The sequence below is a fragment of the Heterocephalus glaber genome, unplaced genomic scaffold (genome assembly GCF_053883595.1).
Source record: "Heterocephalus glaber isolate CG9 unplaced genomic scaffold, H.glaber_assembly_v1.0 deba00000281, whole genome shotgun sequence".
Taxonomy (NCBI): Eukaryota; Metazoa; Chordata; class Mammalia; order Rodentia; family Bathyergidae; genus Heterocephalus; species Heterocephalus glaber.
Genome location: NW_028258139.1, coordinates 4,815,111 through 4,828,917, shown reverse-complemented (window position 1 = coordinate 4,828,917; position 13,807 = coordinate 4,815,111). Strand labels below are relative to the sequence as shown.

At 33.9% G+C, this 13,807-nt stretch overlaps 1 protein-coding gene across 12 annotated transcripts in view; it reads left to right on the top strand.

Annotated features, from left to right (window-relative positions):
* Sntg1 (syntrophin gamma 1) overlaps nucleotides 1–13,807 on the top strand; it is an 835,631-nt gene that overhangs the window by 626,429 nt on the left and 195,395 nt on the right. For all 12 annotated transcript variants that reach the window (XM_021248956.2, XM_087185779.1, XM_087185795.1 and 9 more), the window contains one exon: nucleotides 9,913–10,042. In XM_021248956.2, coding sequence (XP_021104615.1) covers nucleotides 9,913–10,042 — 130 coding nt within the window. The remainder of the gene's footprint in view (nucleotides 1–9,912; nucleotides 10,043–13,807) is intronic.

The window sequence follows — 13,807 nt, the reverse complement described above, 5'->3', positions numbered from 1 at the left end:
GGGTTGGAAGCTGTTTTCTTTAAGGGCTTGGAATACATCACTCCAAGCTCTTCTTGCCTTGATGGTTTTGGGGGAGAAGTCTGCTGTGATTCTGATGGGCTTTCCTTTGAATGTGATTTGTTTCTTTTCTCTAACTGCTTGTAGAACTTTGTTCTTCTGTTGTGTTTCTGGAATCTTAACAATTATATGCCTATGTGTAGTTTTTTTTTTTATCAAGGCTGTTTGGAGTCCTATATGCCTCACGTATCTGTATGTCAAGCTCTTTTCCCCTGCTTGGGAAGTTTTCTGCCATCATTTCTGTGAAGAGATTTTTTTATGTCATCTGCACTCTCTCCTGTTTCTTCATTGACTCCAATCAGTCTTATGTTATTCTTCTTTGCATCATCTAGCAGCTGCTGGATTGATTTCTCATGTTCCCTTATAATTTTGAAGCAATTTTTCTTTTCTGGTCATTAATTGCAGTCTTATCTTCTATATCTGAAATTCTGTCCTCACATTGGCTCATTCTGCTGTGTAGACTTTCAGTGGAGTTTTTCATGTCCTGGAAATCTATTTGCATCTGTTTTATGGATTCCATTTGTTTCCTATGTTGGGATTCCATCATGTTCCTGAGCTCCTCTCTAGATTTATTAATCATGTCTTGCACTAGGGGCACAATTTCTCCTGTTATCTGAGAAATTATTTCTGATTTCATTTTTTCCAGATCCCTTTTTGTTGCCAGTTGAGTGGGTCCAGGTGGTTGAGTATCAGAGTGTTCCATCTCATTTCCCTTTGGGGTTGCTGTAGGTGATCTGGACGTCTGATTTTGAGGCTTATTTACATGTTTTCTCATTTCAACTGGGGTGAAGGCTGTTGGCACCTGCATGGATTACCTCCTCTGAGCTGGGAGAGGTAGGACAGGGGCCAGGACCAGCGGTAGGTATGGTGGCCCAAAAGCCCTTTCCTGTGGAGCAGCGGGAGTGATGGTGGCCAGGAAGCCCCTTCCTCTGGTCCATGAGCAGTGGGATGGTGGCTCAGCAGCCTCTACCTCTGGTCCGTGAGTGGTGGGAGGGATGGTGGCCCGGAAGCTCCTTCCTGTGGGACTCTGGCCATTTTCTGAAGCAGCTCTAGAAGTCCTTTTTCATGAGTGTTGTTAATTTCAATGTTGTCTCTGTATTGATGTTCTAAATTGATTTAAAACATTGAACTTTTACAGTCATTTTGACTTTGAGGAAGAATTAGAAGTTGCATGGTGCCAAATCCCATGAATAAGGTAAATGAGAACCCACTATAGTGTTCTTCCCAGACTATCTTTCCATTGAATTGTACTTAACTGCAACATTCACTGCATTTTTGATCACTTCTTTTAAAGACCAGAACTGCTTTAGAAAGTGTCAAGAATGATGCTATATATTTTTTTGAAAAAGTGGGAAATATCTTGAGGGATATTTATGGTAATGTGACTTTTATTGTAATAATTTTTTAAAAATTTAAACATTCAGCATAGTTTTTGATTATCTCTTGACCATTTTTACTGGTGCATCACATATGTTTTTATGCCCATGTTTTTATGTTTTTATTGCTTTTACATATCCATTTATTGAAATATATCCAGGCATTAATGTTTCTTTTTATCTCATTTCTTATTTAATCTTGCTTTAACAATTGTCTTAATATTTCAATTTATGTTATTTTTAAGTGTACATTTGTTTTCTTTAGAATTTACTTGAAATTTGTGCAGCAACATTATGTGCAGACATTTAGGTAGATTAATTTCTACTTATAAATGAATTGTTTGGATGAATCCAGTTATCTTTACATTTTATTTTTATGGACCCTGAAAACATCAATAGCTTTTAGTGACTGAATTAATTACTTTCAGTAAATATTACAGTCAGAAGCAGTTACAAACATAGCACTATTCAGAATGTATTTCACAGCAATTCTGATTCAAGAGCTAATTTATTGTTTGCTTATTCTCTCAATAAAGACTGATTTAGTGTCTTGAGTGGGAGGCATTGTGTTTTGTCCTTTTCCTAATGAAGCTCACAAGCTAATAGCAGTGAATTCAGGGAGGAGGAAAAATAATCATCTCATGATAATAAATATAGAATATTATTTACTTTGGCTGGAAACCTAAGGTATTATTTCTGGTTAATTTTTGCCAAAGCCCATAATTCTAACTTCAGTGATATAATATATCTCATATTTAATTACAAAAAAGTTGTCACTGTCACTATTGTGTTTATATCAATTGATTAATTATAGTATTTTTTACTAGCAATAAGAAAGTTTATGTTATCATGTGGTAATGACCCTGATTCAGGAATATACATCTGCTTTATATTAAGAACTAAGTCAGAATAGTATAAAGATATTAAAATAGGAGGTAGAGATTCTGGGAATGTTCATGAGTCTTTATTCTTTTTAAGCATTATTTTCCGTATGTGCAAAATTAGCATATAAATAGACATATATGTGTGGTGACATGTGTTTATGTGTATACATTTGAATTTAGCAAACAGAGTATTTATGTTTATACCAAGTATTTAGCACATTTTATGACTCTCAAGGCCTCAAAATATTTATTAAATAAGTTTTAATGAGGAAGAATTCTATCTATTCCATCTCTGTTTATTTCTTGGTAAGATTATGCTTCTAAAACACTATAAAAATCAATAATATTAAAATGAAACCTACTAATTTTACTTGCACTTTTATAAAATTCCAGATGATAACAGCATTTATAGTTCATCCTGAGACTGTACACCATTTTATCCTGAGGTAATGGCACATTTGGTATCCATGGAAGAGGCTTAGTATCTGAACAATAGGCAAAAGTTGTCACTGTGAGAACAGAGCTTTCTATAATGTAAGACTTGCCTTAAATGATTCTCTAATAATGGAGGCAGATAGGAAGAACTCAGTGCATGACTGCTTTTAGGGGCAGTCATTTAGAGATATATATTTTAAAGGATAAGAGAAGCATACAGAATTAGTGAGTACATACAGCAGAAAAGAAATTCAAATAAAAAGAACTGTGATATTGTAATATCACAGAACCCACTGCAAATAGGGCTTTAAATTAAATATAGTGGTTGTTCATGTCAACTATTGAAAAAATATTGAAAGGACTAAGAAACAGTGATTCATTTTTATACAATAGTGGAAAGGCTAATTTTAAGAGTGAATCAGACTGAAAAACAGTTTGTTAGAAGAAGGATATGGTAAAGAAAGGACAAAATATATAAAGATGTGCTATTTGTGAAATGTGGTTTAAAATAGAAGAAATGACATGAGTTTAGATCCTGGCTGGAGAGTAGTCCATGGAAAAAAAGATCCTAATAATAAGAAAGCACTGTGTTCCCACAAGGGGCCATGCTGCATATCCATCAGTCTGACATTATGTGGGGTCTTTTACAAGTGGATCTAGATTGACTGAATTGATTGACTTGTTTCATTTTCACAGATCAGCCCAGAGGTACCCAAGAACAGTGCCCTATATAATAAAAGAATAATCAATAATTTTCCAAAAATGCTCTTAAATAACATTACAGTCCTACATGATTTCATGTACTCCACGAGATATACAAGTGTCTCTGTGTAGCTCAATCTTCACATACACTCAATCTCTTCATTTGTCATTGCAAATGGCATCATGGGGTTAAGGAAAAAAGTGCCAGCACCCCCTATATTATAATCATGCCTGGGTATCTTTTCACATTAGTTCCAGGAAACCGTATGGATATAAAAATCGAAGGATACTCAAATCTCTTCTATATAATGTCATAGTGTTTGTATAAAGAACTTTCTTCTGTATACTTTAAATCATCTCAAGATTATCTATCATAGCTAATACAATATAAATGCTATGCAAATAGTTATTATACTATATCGCTAAGGGAATAATGACAAGAAAAATCAGTATTAAGTTTAGTATAGACACCTTTTTCCCAATACTTTCCATCCACAATTGGTTGAATCTATGGGAGCAGAACCCACAGTCATGGGATGCTGAGCATAAACTGTCTCTGGAAAAGCCAGAACTTCCTGTGGACAACTCTAGCATGGTTCTTTCAATCTGGAGCCAATTATTTTGATGAAGTTTTCCTACTTGCTCTATGTTTCATATTTGTGAGACACTTATTTAACTGTAGAAATCTATTAGTTACCTATTAATATTTTCCATAGCCTGAGGATAGTTTCCTAAGGAACTTTCATATCTGCAGAAAATTCAAAAAAAAAAAAAGGAATAAGCTTTGACTGAGAACATTCTAGTGAGCTCTAGGTTTAGATAAAAGAGTTTTGGTTGATAAAATGCCAGACGTGTATTTCTAAAATCTATAAGTTCTAACAATAACACAAATAAGATAAAGTCCTAAGGTATAATGTTTCCACTGGCTGGATACTAGATATTAAAAATTTGGAAAACAAGACTATCTTTTCCTAATGAATTAGAGATAGGGAAGATTCATGAGTGAAGAAGAACAGATACATTAGACTAGCTTTACAGGTAGTAGGATTAAACAGCAAGAGATTAATAAAATAACTTCTATGTAGGCATGAAAATCTACTAGATATAATGTTGACCTATGTAAGAATAAAAGGATAATAAGTAGATAAGAGGAATTTAGAAGCCTGTATTCCCAGACACTAATTGTATTGGGACATTTTTGCAAAATTTATAATTTTTGGAAAGGAATACTGGCATATAAGAAAGAAGGGGTATAATTAATTAAATTGGAGTTATTCAGAGCTGAAAATTAGTAATGTGGGGACAGGGAGAGGTCAAAAGGACAGGAACTATTAGAGTGGAAAAATTCAGCATAATTTACATGGAAGAACAAAAATCCCAGTCTAAGGAGGAATGCAAATATTTTCTGAATAGATTTATGCACTATGAAAATTGAGAAAAAAGTAACAAAGACGGCAAAGAATAGGTTAATTGGGTGGTGATGGAAAAGAAAAGGTTTTAGTTGATGAACATAAGGGTCAGAATGCAAGTCTGATCATGGAGGTGTATGACATTATATCTTAAGCAAACAAAAACTAGATGTTGCTAAAGTGCGGTGGAGATAAGATATTTTTGTAATTAAATATTAAAGACTATGATTACCGTGCTAACACTATGGACAAAGAACAGTGCCTGGTAAGGACACGAACAGGCTTACTGCCTGGGAGAAGAGGTATTGCTGCTAAGGAACTGGGAAATCTGAGAGCATGCAAGTGGGAAAGACTCATTACAAATACTCGAGCTATAAAAAGTACCACAGAATATGTGAATTTGAGTTAAATTCTTCAAGCTTGAGTTGAATTTTGAGTGGTAGAAACAATATAACTCAATTTTAACACACAGTCCAAAATATTCAATATACAACAAGACTAGGACAAGTGTTGCTTTCTTCATTTTAAAAATACAGAAAATTGCATTTCAGAGAATTATGGAACATTAAGTGACTTGCAGTAACCTCACAAATAAACAGTATAGTAGGGTAGAAGGGCATTTCAGAGCACATGGAATACTATAGGACAGAATAGAGATGGTTATGAGTGTGGGGCTTTTAACAGGAAATGATAACCTAGGTCAGTGGTGGCAAAACTATGGCATGCATGTCGCAGCAGGCTGTTTATTATCAATGAAGCTCTAAAAGGTTCGCCATCATTGACCTAGGTGGTTTCCAATCATAAAAAAGATTGGTTAATTTAAGATTTGGAAGATGGGTAACAGTTTGGAAGGAATCCTTATGGACTTCACTAAACAGGTTTATTTTTGAACCTGAGAAAAAATGATAAGGTAATGAACTATAGTAGTGTACACATGGTAGAAAAGACTGGACCTCCTTCATGTGAACTGAACTCAATGAGCAACCAAGAATACACTGATGAAATCAATAACCAAATGTCCTTGCTTTCCTTCAACATCAGCTTCCTATTAATGAATAATCAAATCAGGTAAATGATGTATCTTAAATGCTCCTTTCCACATGCACAGAGCTACTTTCCTGAGACACATCATTGTTCATCTTGTGTGTTAAATCCCCTCTCACATCTCTTTCAACCTTCATTCTCCCTTTTCCCATCTTCGTTAGCACCACAGAAAGATCATTTTAAAATACAAATATGTTCTTTTTTCTTTCATTAGATTTATTGGTACATTTTAGGTATACAATAGTTACATTCATCCTTGGAATCCTGTACCTTTACATGATGTATCTTGGTTCTTATTTTTTTCCCATTCCCCTGTCCTCCCTTCACCCCCTCCTCCCTTCCCTATTTACAAAGACTTTGTTTCCATTTATTTCCCTTTCCCATTACAAATATGTTCTTTTCATTCTAATGCTTAAATGTTCCCATTGCCTCTCTCTGACCTTCAGGGTGTAGTAAATGTAGCAACGTTTGCAAAGCTCTTGCTGATTAGGCCTTGTTTTATTGCCATCTTTATCTGTACAATGAAATATGTATAAGCAACCTATATTTCTCACAGTATCCCATGCTTTTTAGAACTTTGATACTCAGTTTTGGGATTAATTATCTTCTAAGTTGCCTCTTGCAACTCAGCTATTTCACTGCTTAGGTCCGAAACCCCAGAACAATTTTGACTCTACCTTTCTCCCTCATAATCCATTTAAAATGCAATTATTGAACCAAATCCTTTCTAATGACTTGAAATCACATAAACTAATTGTTTCACTTTCACTAACATTATTTCAGTTCCACATCATCTCATATTTTACCAGTTATAATACTCTCCCTGCTGGTCTAACTGAAGGACCCCCTCCACATACATCTAGAATTGTATTCCCCATACACCGTCCAACCCTGGCTCCCCTTGAACTTTACTCTCCCTGTAAGACATAAACAGCCGTCTTCACCTGGAGCTGGTTCTTCCATACCAATTTCCCCAGATTTCTACTTATGAGCACACCAGTCCAGCCGTTGCAAACCTGTGTATTTTAGTCTCTAAAACTCTTGTTCCTCATGTGCAAAGTTTGTTTTGCCTTCTCCTGTTTGCATCTTAGCATCTTCCTGGATAATTCCTTCATGTGGTCTGAAATCAACAATGAATGAAAATATGGATTATTCATTGTACTAAGTAGAAATGTATGTGTATTCATGTGTATACATACGTTAGATCAAAATATTTATGAATTCTTATGAGAAACATTACTTTTATACAAGAATGACTAAATTTTTATAAATGAACACAATTACTTTGAAATTCAGTAATATTTGAGAATAGTTTTATTGCCAAAGGAATCCTTAGGATACTTTGAAGGTATTAACTAGAAAGTGGAAAAATCAATCTGATCTCAGAGATTACTTAACTCTTTAGTTATTTCAATTTTATATTTTAAACTGAAAACAATAGTTGTGTCTGATTACACTCAATACTACATCACCACTGTTAAATTTTAATATTTACCAATATTAAATGAATTATGGGGTCTACTGGATTTCAGGAAATATGCCATTGAATAAGATGAAACAAAGAGGATTGACTATTCCTGCTTACTTTGAGTCAAAGCATTAGATTTTTCTAAAAGCCACAAATAAAAGCAAAAGTGCTGAAGTTCTTCTGGTTAGTGAAATAAATGTGTGATGACATCATCACCAAACAGTGACATATCACAATCTTAACCACATGTTCATAGGTCATTCAGAGAAAAATCAATCATAGAGAGTCAAATATTGTGAGAGCATTTGGATCCCACAAATTATTTAGAAAATACTTGTTAAATCTGTAAAATCTATCTTTTCATTTTTCTCTTGGAGAAACTGAGGCATGACTAAATGGCTAATTTGTCAGTACCCTGTCTTCCTTTTGGTAGTAAATACAGAAGTATAACCCAGATAAATGTAATCTTTGTGATCAGCCTCTTTTGTAAGAGGTGACTTAGAATAAAAGAAGTTGTTCCAGTCCTTTATGAAAGTCTTCATCAACTTTGAGAAGTTGATACAGAACATGAAAATTGTTTTGTGTTAACTTACAGGATTAAGTTTATAAAATATTAGTCCTTCAGAAATATTCTATTTAGAGACTATATAACATAGAGTTATATAGACTGAAAATTTTATCTGTGTCTTGACTTGAATCAGCTAAAAATACCTCTTCTTTAAATATTAAAGAAGAATAGAGGACAAATATGTTCAAGACATGCTTTAATTTTTGGTACATGAAGCAATAGTTATGATAACCAGAAAGTGGAAAGAAACATATTCAATTCAAATTAGTTCTCCTTTTCCTTTGATAGCCAATCTTCTCTCTAGATATTTAAAATGTCTTATTCACTTTTGAAAAGTAGGACTAAAGGTAAAAATGTACTTGTGAATGTTTAACATTCTTTTTGTGGTATACATATATTTTTCTGTTTCAATTCAAAAGAACTTTCAAAGAGGCAGGTAATGTTTTTATTTCCTAAAGGTATTTCATACATTTTTAAGAGAAAACATAACTGTATATAGAAACACATTCCTTGTTTCAGTAGATAATCCTGAGTCTAGGAGTAAAAACCAATTCATCTAAAAAATATTAGTAATTTGAATGCAGAGCACTTTGGATGCCCATAGCTTCAGCGTGTGTTCAGTTCTCAGCAAGGAGCTGGTCTAAAGAAAAGAGAGCATCATAGAAGCCCAATTGTGCACCTAAGTCAGATACATGCTCCAGGGTTTTTTTTTATTTGAGTAAGTGAATAATGTTTTATACCCATAAATGCTCAGTTGCAAAACTCAGAAGATATTTATTTGGCAAAATATAACTTTATGCAACTTATCTAGCATTCTGAATACTGTGCTGCTGAAGTTTTCTATTGCTTTCACAATTGACTGAGACTTAAATAGAGTTTGTACATTTTCTAAAGTGTACTCTGTTGCATAACTGATAATTCTCAAGGCTAAGGCATTTGGCTAACTTCCATTCACTTTGGGATTTTATCTTTTTCTTCCCATTAAGCTTATGTGTAAACATTTCAAGAACTTGATGCAGAACAAAAAAGTAAATTATTGTAGCTTTAGGGAGTTGGTTTAAATTCTGTAGCATTTTTTTATATAATGTTGTATGGTATTATTTAATTTTCTCTAACGATAACAACAAAAATCCATAGAAGCCATATAGTTACATTGAACATTGGATTTCAAGACAAATTTTAATGTTACTGAAATTCTCAGCATTCACACAAATTAAGAACAAAATCATTCGCAGAGGACGTATGAACCTTCTGTCCCAAACCATATTTGAGAATATGAATACACTGAGATTAAGTGTGCAAACAACTACCAGAGAGCTGCAGCCGAGGAAAGTCAAGGGATCTTTTCATATGGATTTAATATTTGTCCATGTCTATAGTTTTTCCATTGTAAGTCAGAAAGTGCATGCACAAAGGTCAAGAGGAAATGTTGATAAATAAAATAATATATCAAGTCATATATTTTAATGATAAACTGGGAAAGAATGCTTCTAAATTTCTTAGATCTTTTCTATTTACATACTCTATGTTTTCTCAAAGTTTGCTCATATTTTTTTGAAATCTAAGAATGATTCTTCCTAATTTTAAAATATATTTAGTTTTGTCATTGCACTTAAAAATGAATATTTATTTTTGTCATTGCACTTAAAATGAATATTTATAAAGGGAAATGATAAAATTTGAATTTGATAATCATTATTTGAAAGAGGAGTATTTCAACTGATACGCTTTTCCCTTTTTATTAAGACATGTTTACAGTATATAATAAGGATATTTACCATGGGGTGAATATAATGTACGTATCATATCTTGATCCTTTTTACTCTCTCTTTCTCTCCCCTTCCCTCCATCTTTATCTCCAGGTCCCCTTTTCATTTCCAAAACGTCTATTCCCCTTGTTGTCTATTTTGAGTTGCAAACAGAGAAGCAACATCACATTTTGTTCTGATTTGTTCTGATATGTCTGCAGGCAGAATGCTTTTCAAGTCATTGCTGTGGATGGAGTCTGCAGTGGGATTATTCAGTGCCTCTCCACTGAAGACTCTGTTGACTGGCTACAAGCAATAGCAACTAATATTTCAAACCTCACAAAGCACAATGTAAGTAGCAATTCAAGGAATATTTGACTACAAAGTTTCTCAGCTTTGCAAAATTCTTCAATATATATTTAACTTTGAATCAACTGGGTGGTGTTCTTCCAAGAAGGAGCTACTTCATATCTGATGAGAAAACTGTTCTGGAACACTTATGAAGAGAAAAGTCACCTTGCCCTGAGAGTTCGCATATAGTTTATCAATTCACAAAGATTTCCAAGTTAGCTTTCATTCATAAATATCCAAAGTACCTGTTTTATTTAAATAAAAATAAGTATTTAATATAAATACTAAATACATTTAGGGAAAAATCATTCAGGACTAAAATAATCTGAATTTCAAAAGAGCATTGTTGGTTTACTCTTAGTGATCTTGGAACAGTAACTGGGAATGTTTAAAGAGTAACATCCTACGATGAAAGGAGTTTATGGGGAGATTGAAGGCCTGTTTGGAACTCTACTAGCACAGGGTTAGGCAGAATACGTCCTTGTGGATCCAGTTACTTGCACATAAGAGCCAGGACTATGTTGCTAGGAATGGCTTTGCTACATTTCTTCTACTGTTCAACTCCAGCATTATCTTCTCTCCCCATTCTTGTGTCCCTTTTTTGCCACTATCTTCTCGTTGTTATTCTTTAAGGACCAGATCAACCTTTTGTCTCATTTACCTCTACAGGGTGTATAACATAACAAAATGCACAGAACCATAAACTTGATTTCCTTGAGTTTTGATGTAAGTGTACATAGGGATTATTTTGTTTTAGGAAAAATTTCCTCAGCCATACCTTTGTCTTAATTCTCTCCTCTGTCTCCAACTGTTACTTTCCATGTTGAAGCACTTAAGAAGTCCTAACAGAAATTCAGAAGTTTAATATATAAAAGTTTAAACAGAAATATGTAACTCTTACTAACTCATAAACATACAAATCTTTCCTTATGTAAATGACCCTCCAAACCTGAGTAATTTTGCATATATTTTGATTTGAAATCTAGAAAGAGGAAATGACAGACATGTCTTTCTTAAAAAATAGAACCACCTGCCATTAAAGCCAACTGCTTTGCTTCAGTTTGTGGCTCTTTTAAACAATGAGTGCCATGGTAGTGGCCATGAACGTGGTGACAGATGCTCTATGAGTGGAGATGATAACCAGGACATTAGTACATATTCAGTTTTCCAAGATGTTTTTCAAGTGGCCATGTGATTTGTCTCCTCAGCCTATGGCTGACACATTTTCATGCATACCTTATTCTCGACATCTTGCCTTTTTAACTTGTAGGTGTGTAAAGTTGTGTTGTGTGATGGTATGACTAAAGGCAGGTGGGAAGAGGCATTTTTTGTGGTATCTGAATAGGTCACATACACTGAGCCTTACCTGAAAGTATTTTCCAATGAGGAGGCCTGACCTGGGCATGGCTGGATGGGCACAAGTGACCCCTTCCTTAGTTAGTCTTCCCTAATATGGTAGAGTCATGTTAACTAAAGGTATTTATAAAAGAAAGAGAGGGAGGAGGAGAAGGAAGGAAAGAAAGAATGAAAGGAAGGAAAGAGAGAGAAAGAAGAGAGAAAAAGAAAGAAAGAAAGAAAGAAAGAGAAAGAAAGAAAGAAAGAAAGAAAGAAAGAAAGAAAGAAAGAAAGAAAGAAAGAAAGAAAGAGAAAGAAAAACGAAAGAAAGAAAGGGAGGAAGGAAAAGAAAGAAAAACAAGGCAGTTATTAAAGGATTGTGTCGTTTGCCTCCTGTATTATATTGATGTTAAGGATGAGGTAAATTTTGAATATCTATTGCATTGTTATGGAAAACTGCTTCATTGGGATAAATGTTTAGTTAGAATGATGTGATACAGCTGACAAACAGCTGAAACCACAATATAGTACTTAAGTTTAAAAAAAACGTAGATGCAAAGGTCATTGGCCTCTGTAAGCCTGAAGAAGATATATTAATTAGTTAGCTTTCTTGTGGCTGAGATTCCTTATCCAACACTCACAGCTTTACAAAGGAGACATGTAATTTGGCTCACTGTTTGGGGGATTCAGTCCACGGTCATAGTTTCAAGACAGAAATATCTTGGCAGAAGGGTGTGGCAAAGCAAAGCTGCTCAGCTCATGGTGGCCAGAAAGCATAGCCTAGAAACACTGACAGAAAGGAATGGACAGGGAATCATGACCCACCCAGACATTCCCAGAAACATGCTTTCCTAATCTGCTATGTGTTTCTTGATCCTATGTAGTTGACATTTCAGATTAACACTCACAGAAAGAAAAGCCATATTGTACTATTTCACGTCTCATCTTTGTAATACGTGCCATGAGACATATGATACATACAAAAACAGATAATGCCTTCATCTTACCTTGTTTTAACTGCTGGAAGAGCCTTATGTTTATTATGATATTGCTCTATTATAAGTTACCTATTTGTTCTTTCATCTGTCTATAACTACATTCTAATTTTGTCCTTTTTTAGAACCAATTCTTACAAAAAATAACTGTGATTACAATATAGTACTACATAAATGAGATTGGAAAATCTGTACAATCCCAGAGCTAGAAAACAAAATAGTTCAGACCAGTCTTTGAGGACATGGAAAATTAAATAATGGAGTTTAGAATCACAAGAGGAAAAATAAGAGTTCTGCTCTCCCTTCTCTGTGACATATACAGAATTACTTTGTTATACCTTCTTCTATTATGCACAAGAAAGCATCTCCCATTGAGCTATTCATTCAATTCTGGGTGAATCTGTGCTGTGTTCCAGATCTAATCTAGAAAATAGAACTCACTTTAATACTCTTTCTTCAATAAAATTTTAGCTAGCCCCCACTGGCGTTCTTGAGAGCCTTAATAGTCCTGCTAAAATTCTCACCAAGTAATATCAATGCCATGTATATTCTTTTGGGTAGAAAATGATAACTACACTTTTGTAATTTGTATTACCAGAAAAACTGAAAAGAAATTTGAAAATGTCATTTCCTCAATAATTCAAACCTGGAGCTCGGTTCATTATATCAGATTTTAATTTTATGCATTTATGATAGGTGAAATAATGCCCTCCCTCAGCTTATGTGACCTAATCCTCAAAATCTATGAATATTCTATATCCCATGGCAAAGGAGAATTAAGGTTATAGATGTAATTAACATTGTTAATGAACTGACATTAGAATGGGAAGATTAGCCTGGATTATTCAAGGAGGTCAAATGTAATTATTTATGCCTTTCAAATGGAAGAAGAAATTAGAGTAAAGGAGCAAAAATGTCAAAGAAGGACTTGTCCCAATGTTGGGAGCTCAGAAGATGGAGGATCCAAAGAAACGGAAGGCCAGTAGAATGCTTCTACTCTAGATTCTCCTTAAAGGAGTGCAGTTCTGCCAACTACCTGGATTGTAGACTCATTTAGAACTTATGATATACAAGACTGTAAGATAATAAATATGTTATTTATGTAGCTATACACCAAGTTTGTAACAATTGTTATAGCAACTATTGAGAACAAATGCAGCTTCTCTTTACCTTCAGATAAATCCATTTGTATTTTATCACTAAGTGAGAAGCTCATAGTGTAACTTATAAATCAGACCTTTACTCTCATCACCAGTTTTTTCAGAAAAACCATTTAATTCCCTTGCATCTATTAGAAAATAACCTGACCTTTATATTATTGATTAGCACAAGTACAAAATAATTTATAATAACATCACTAGAGTTCCTAGATCCTTTATAAGTACTTAATTGAAATTACAAAAAAAAAGAGTTGTAATTGTTGAGTTCAGTCAGC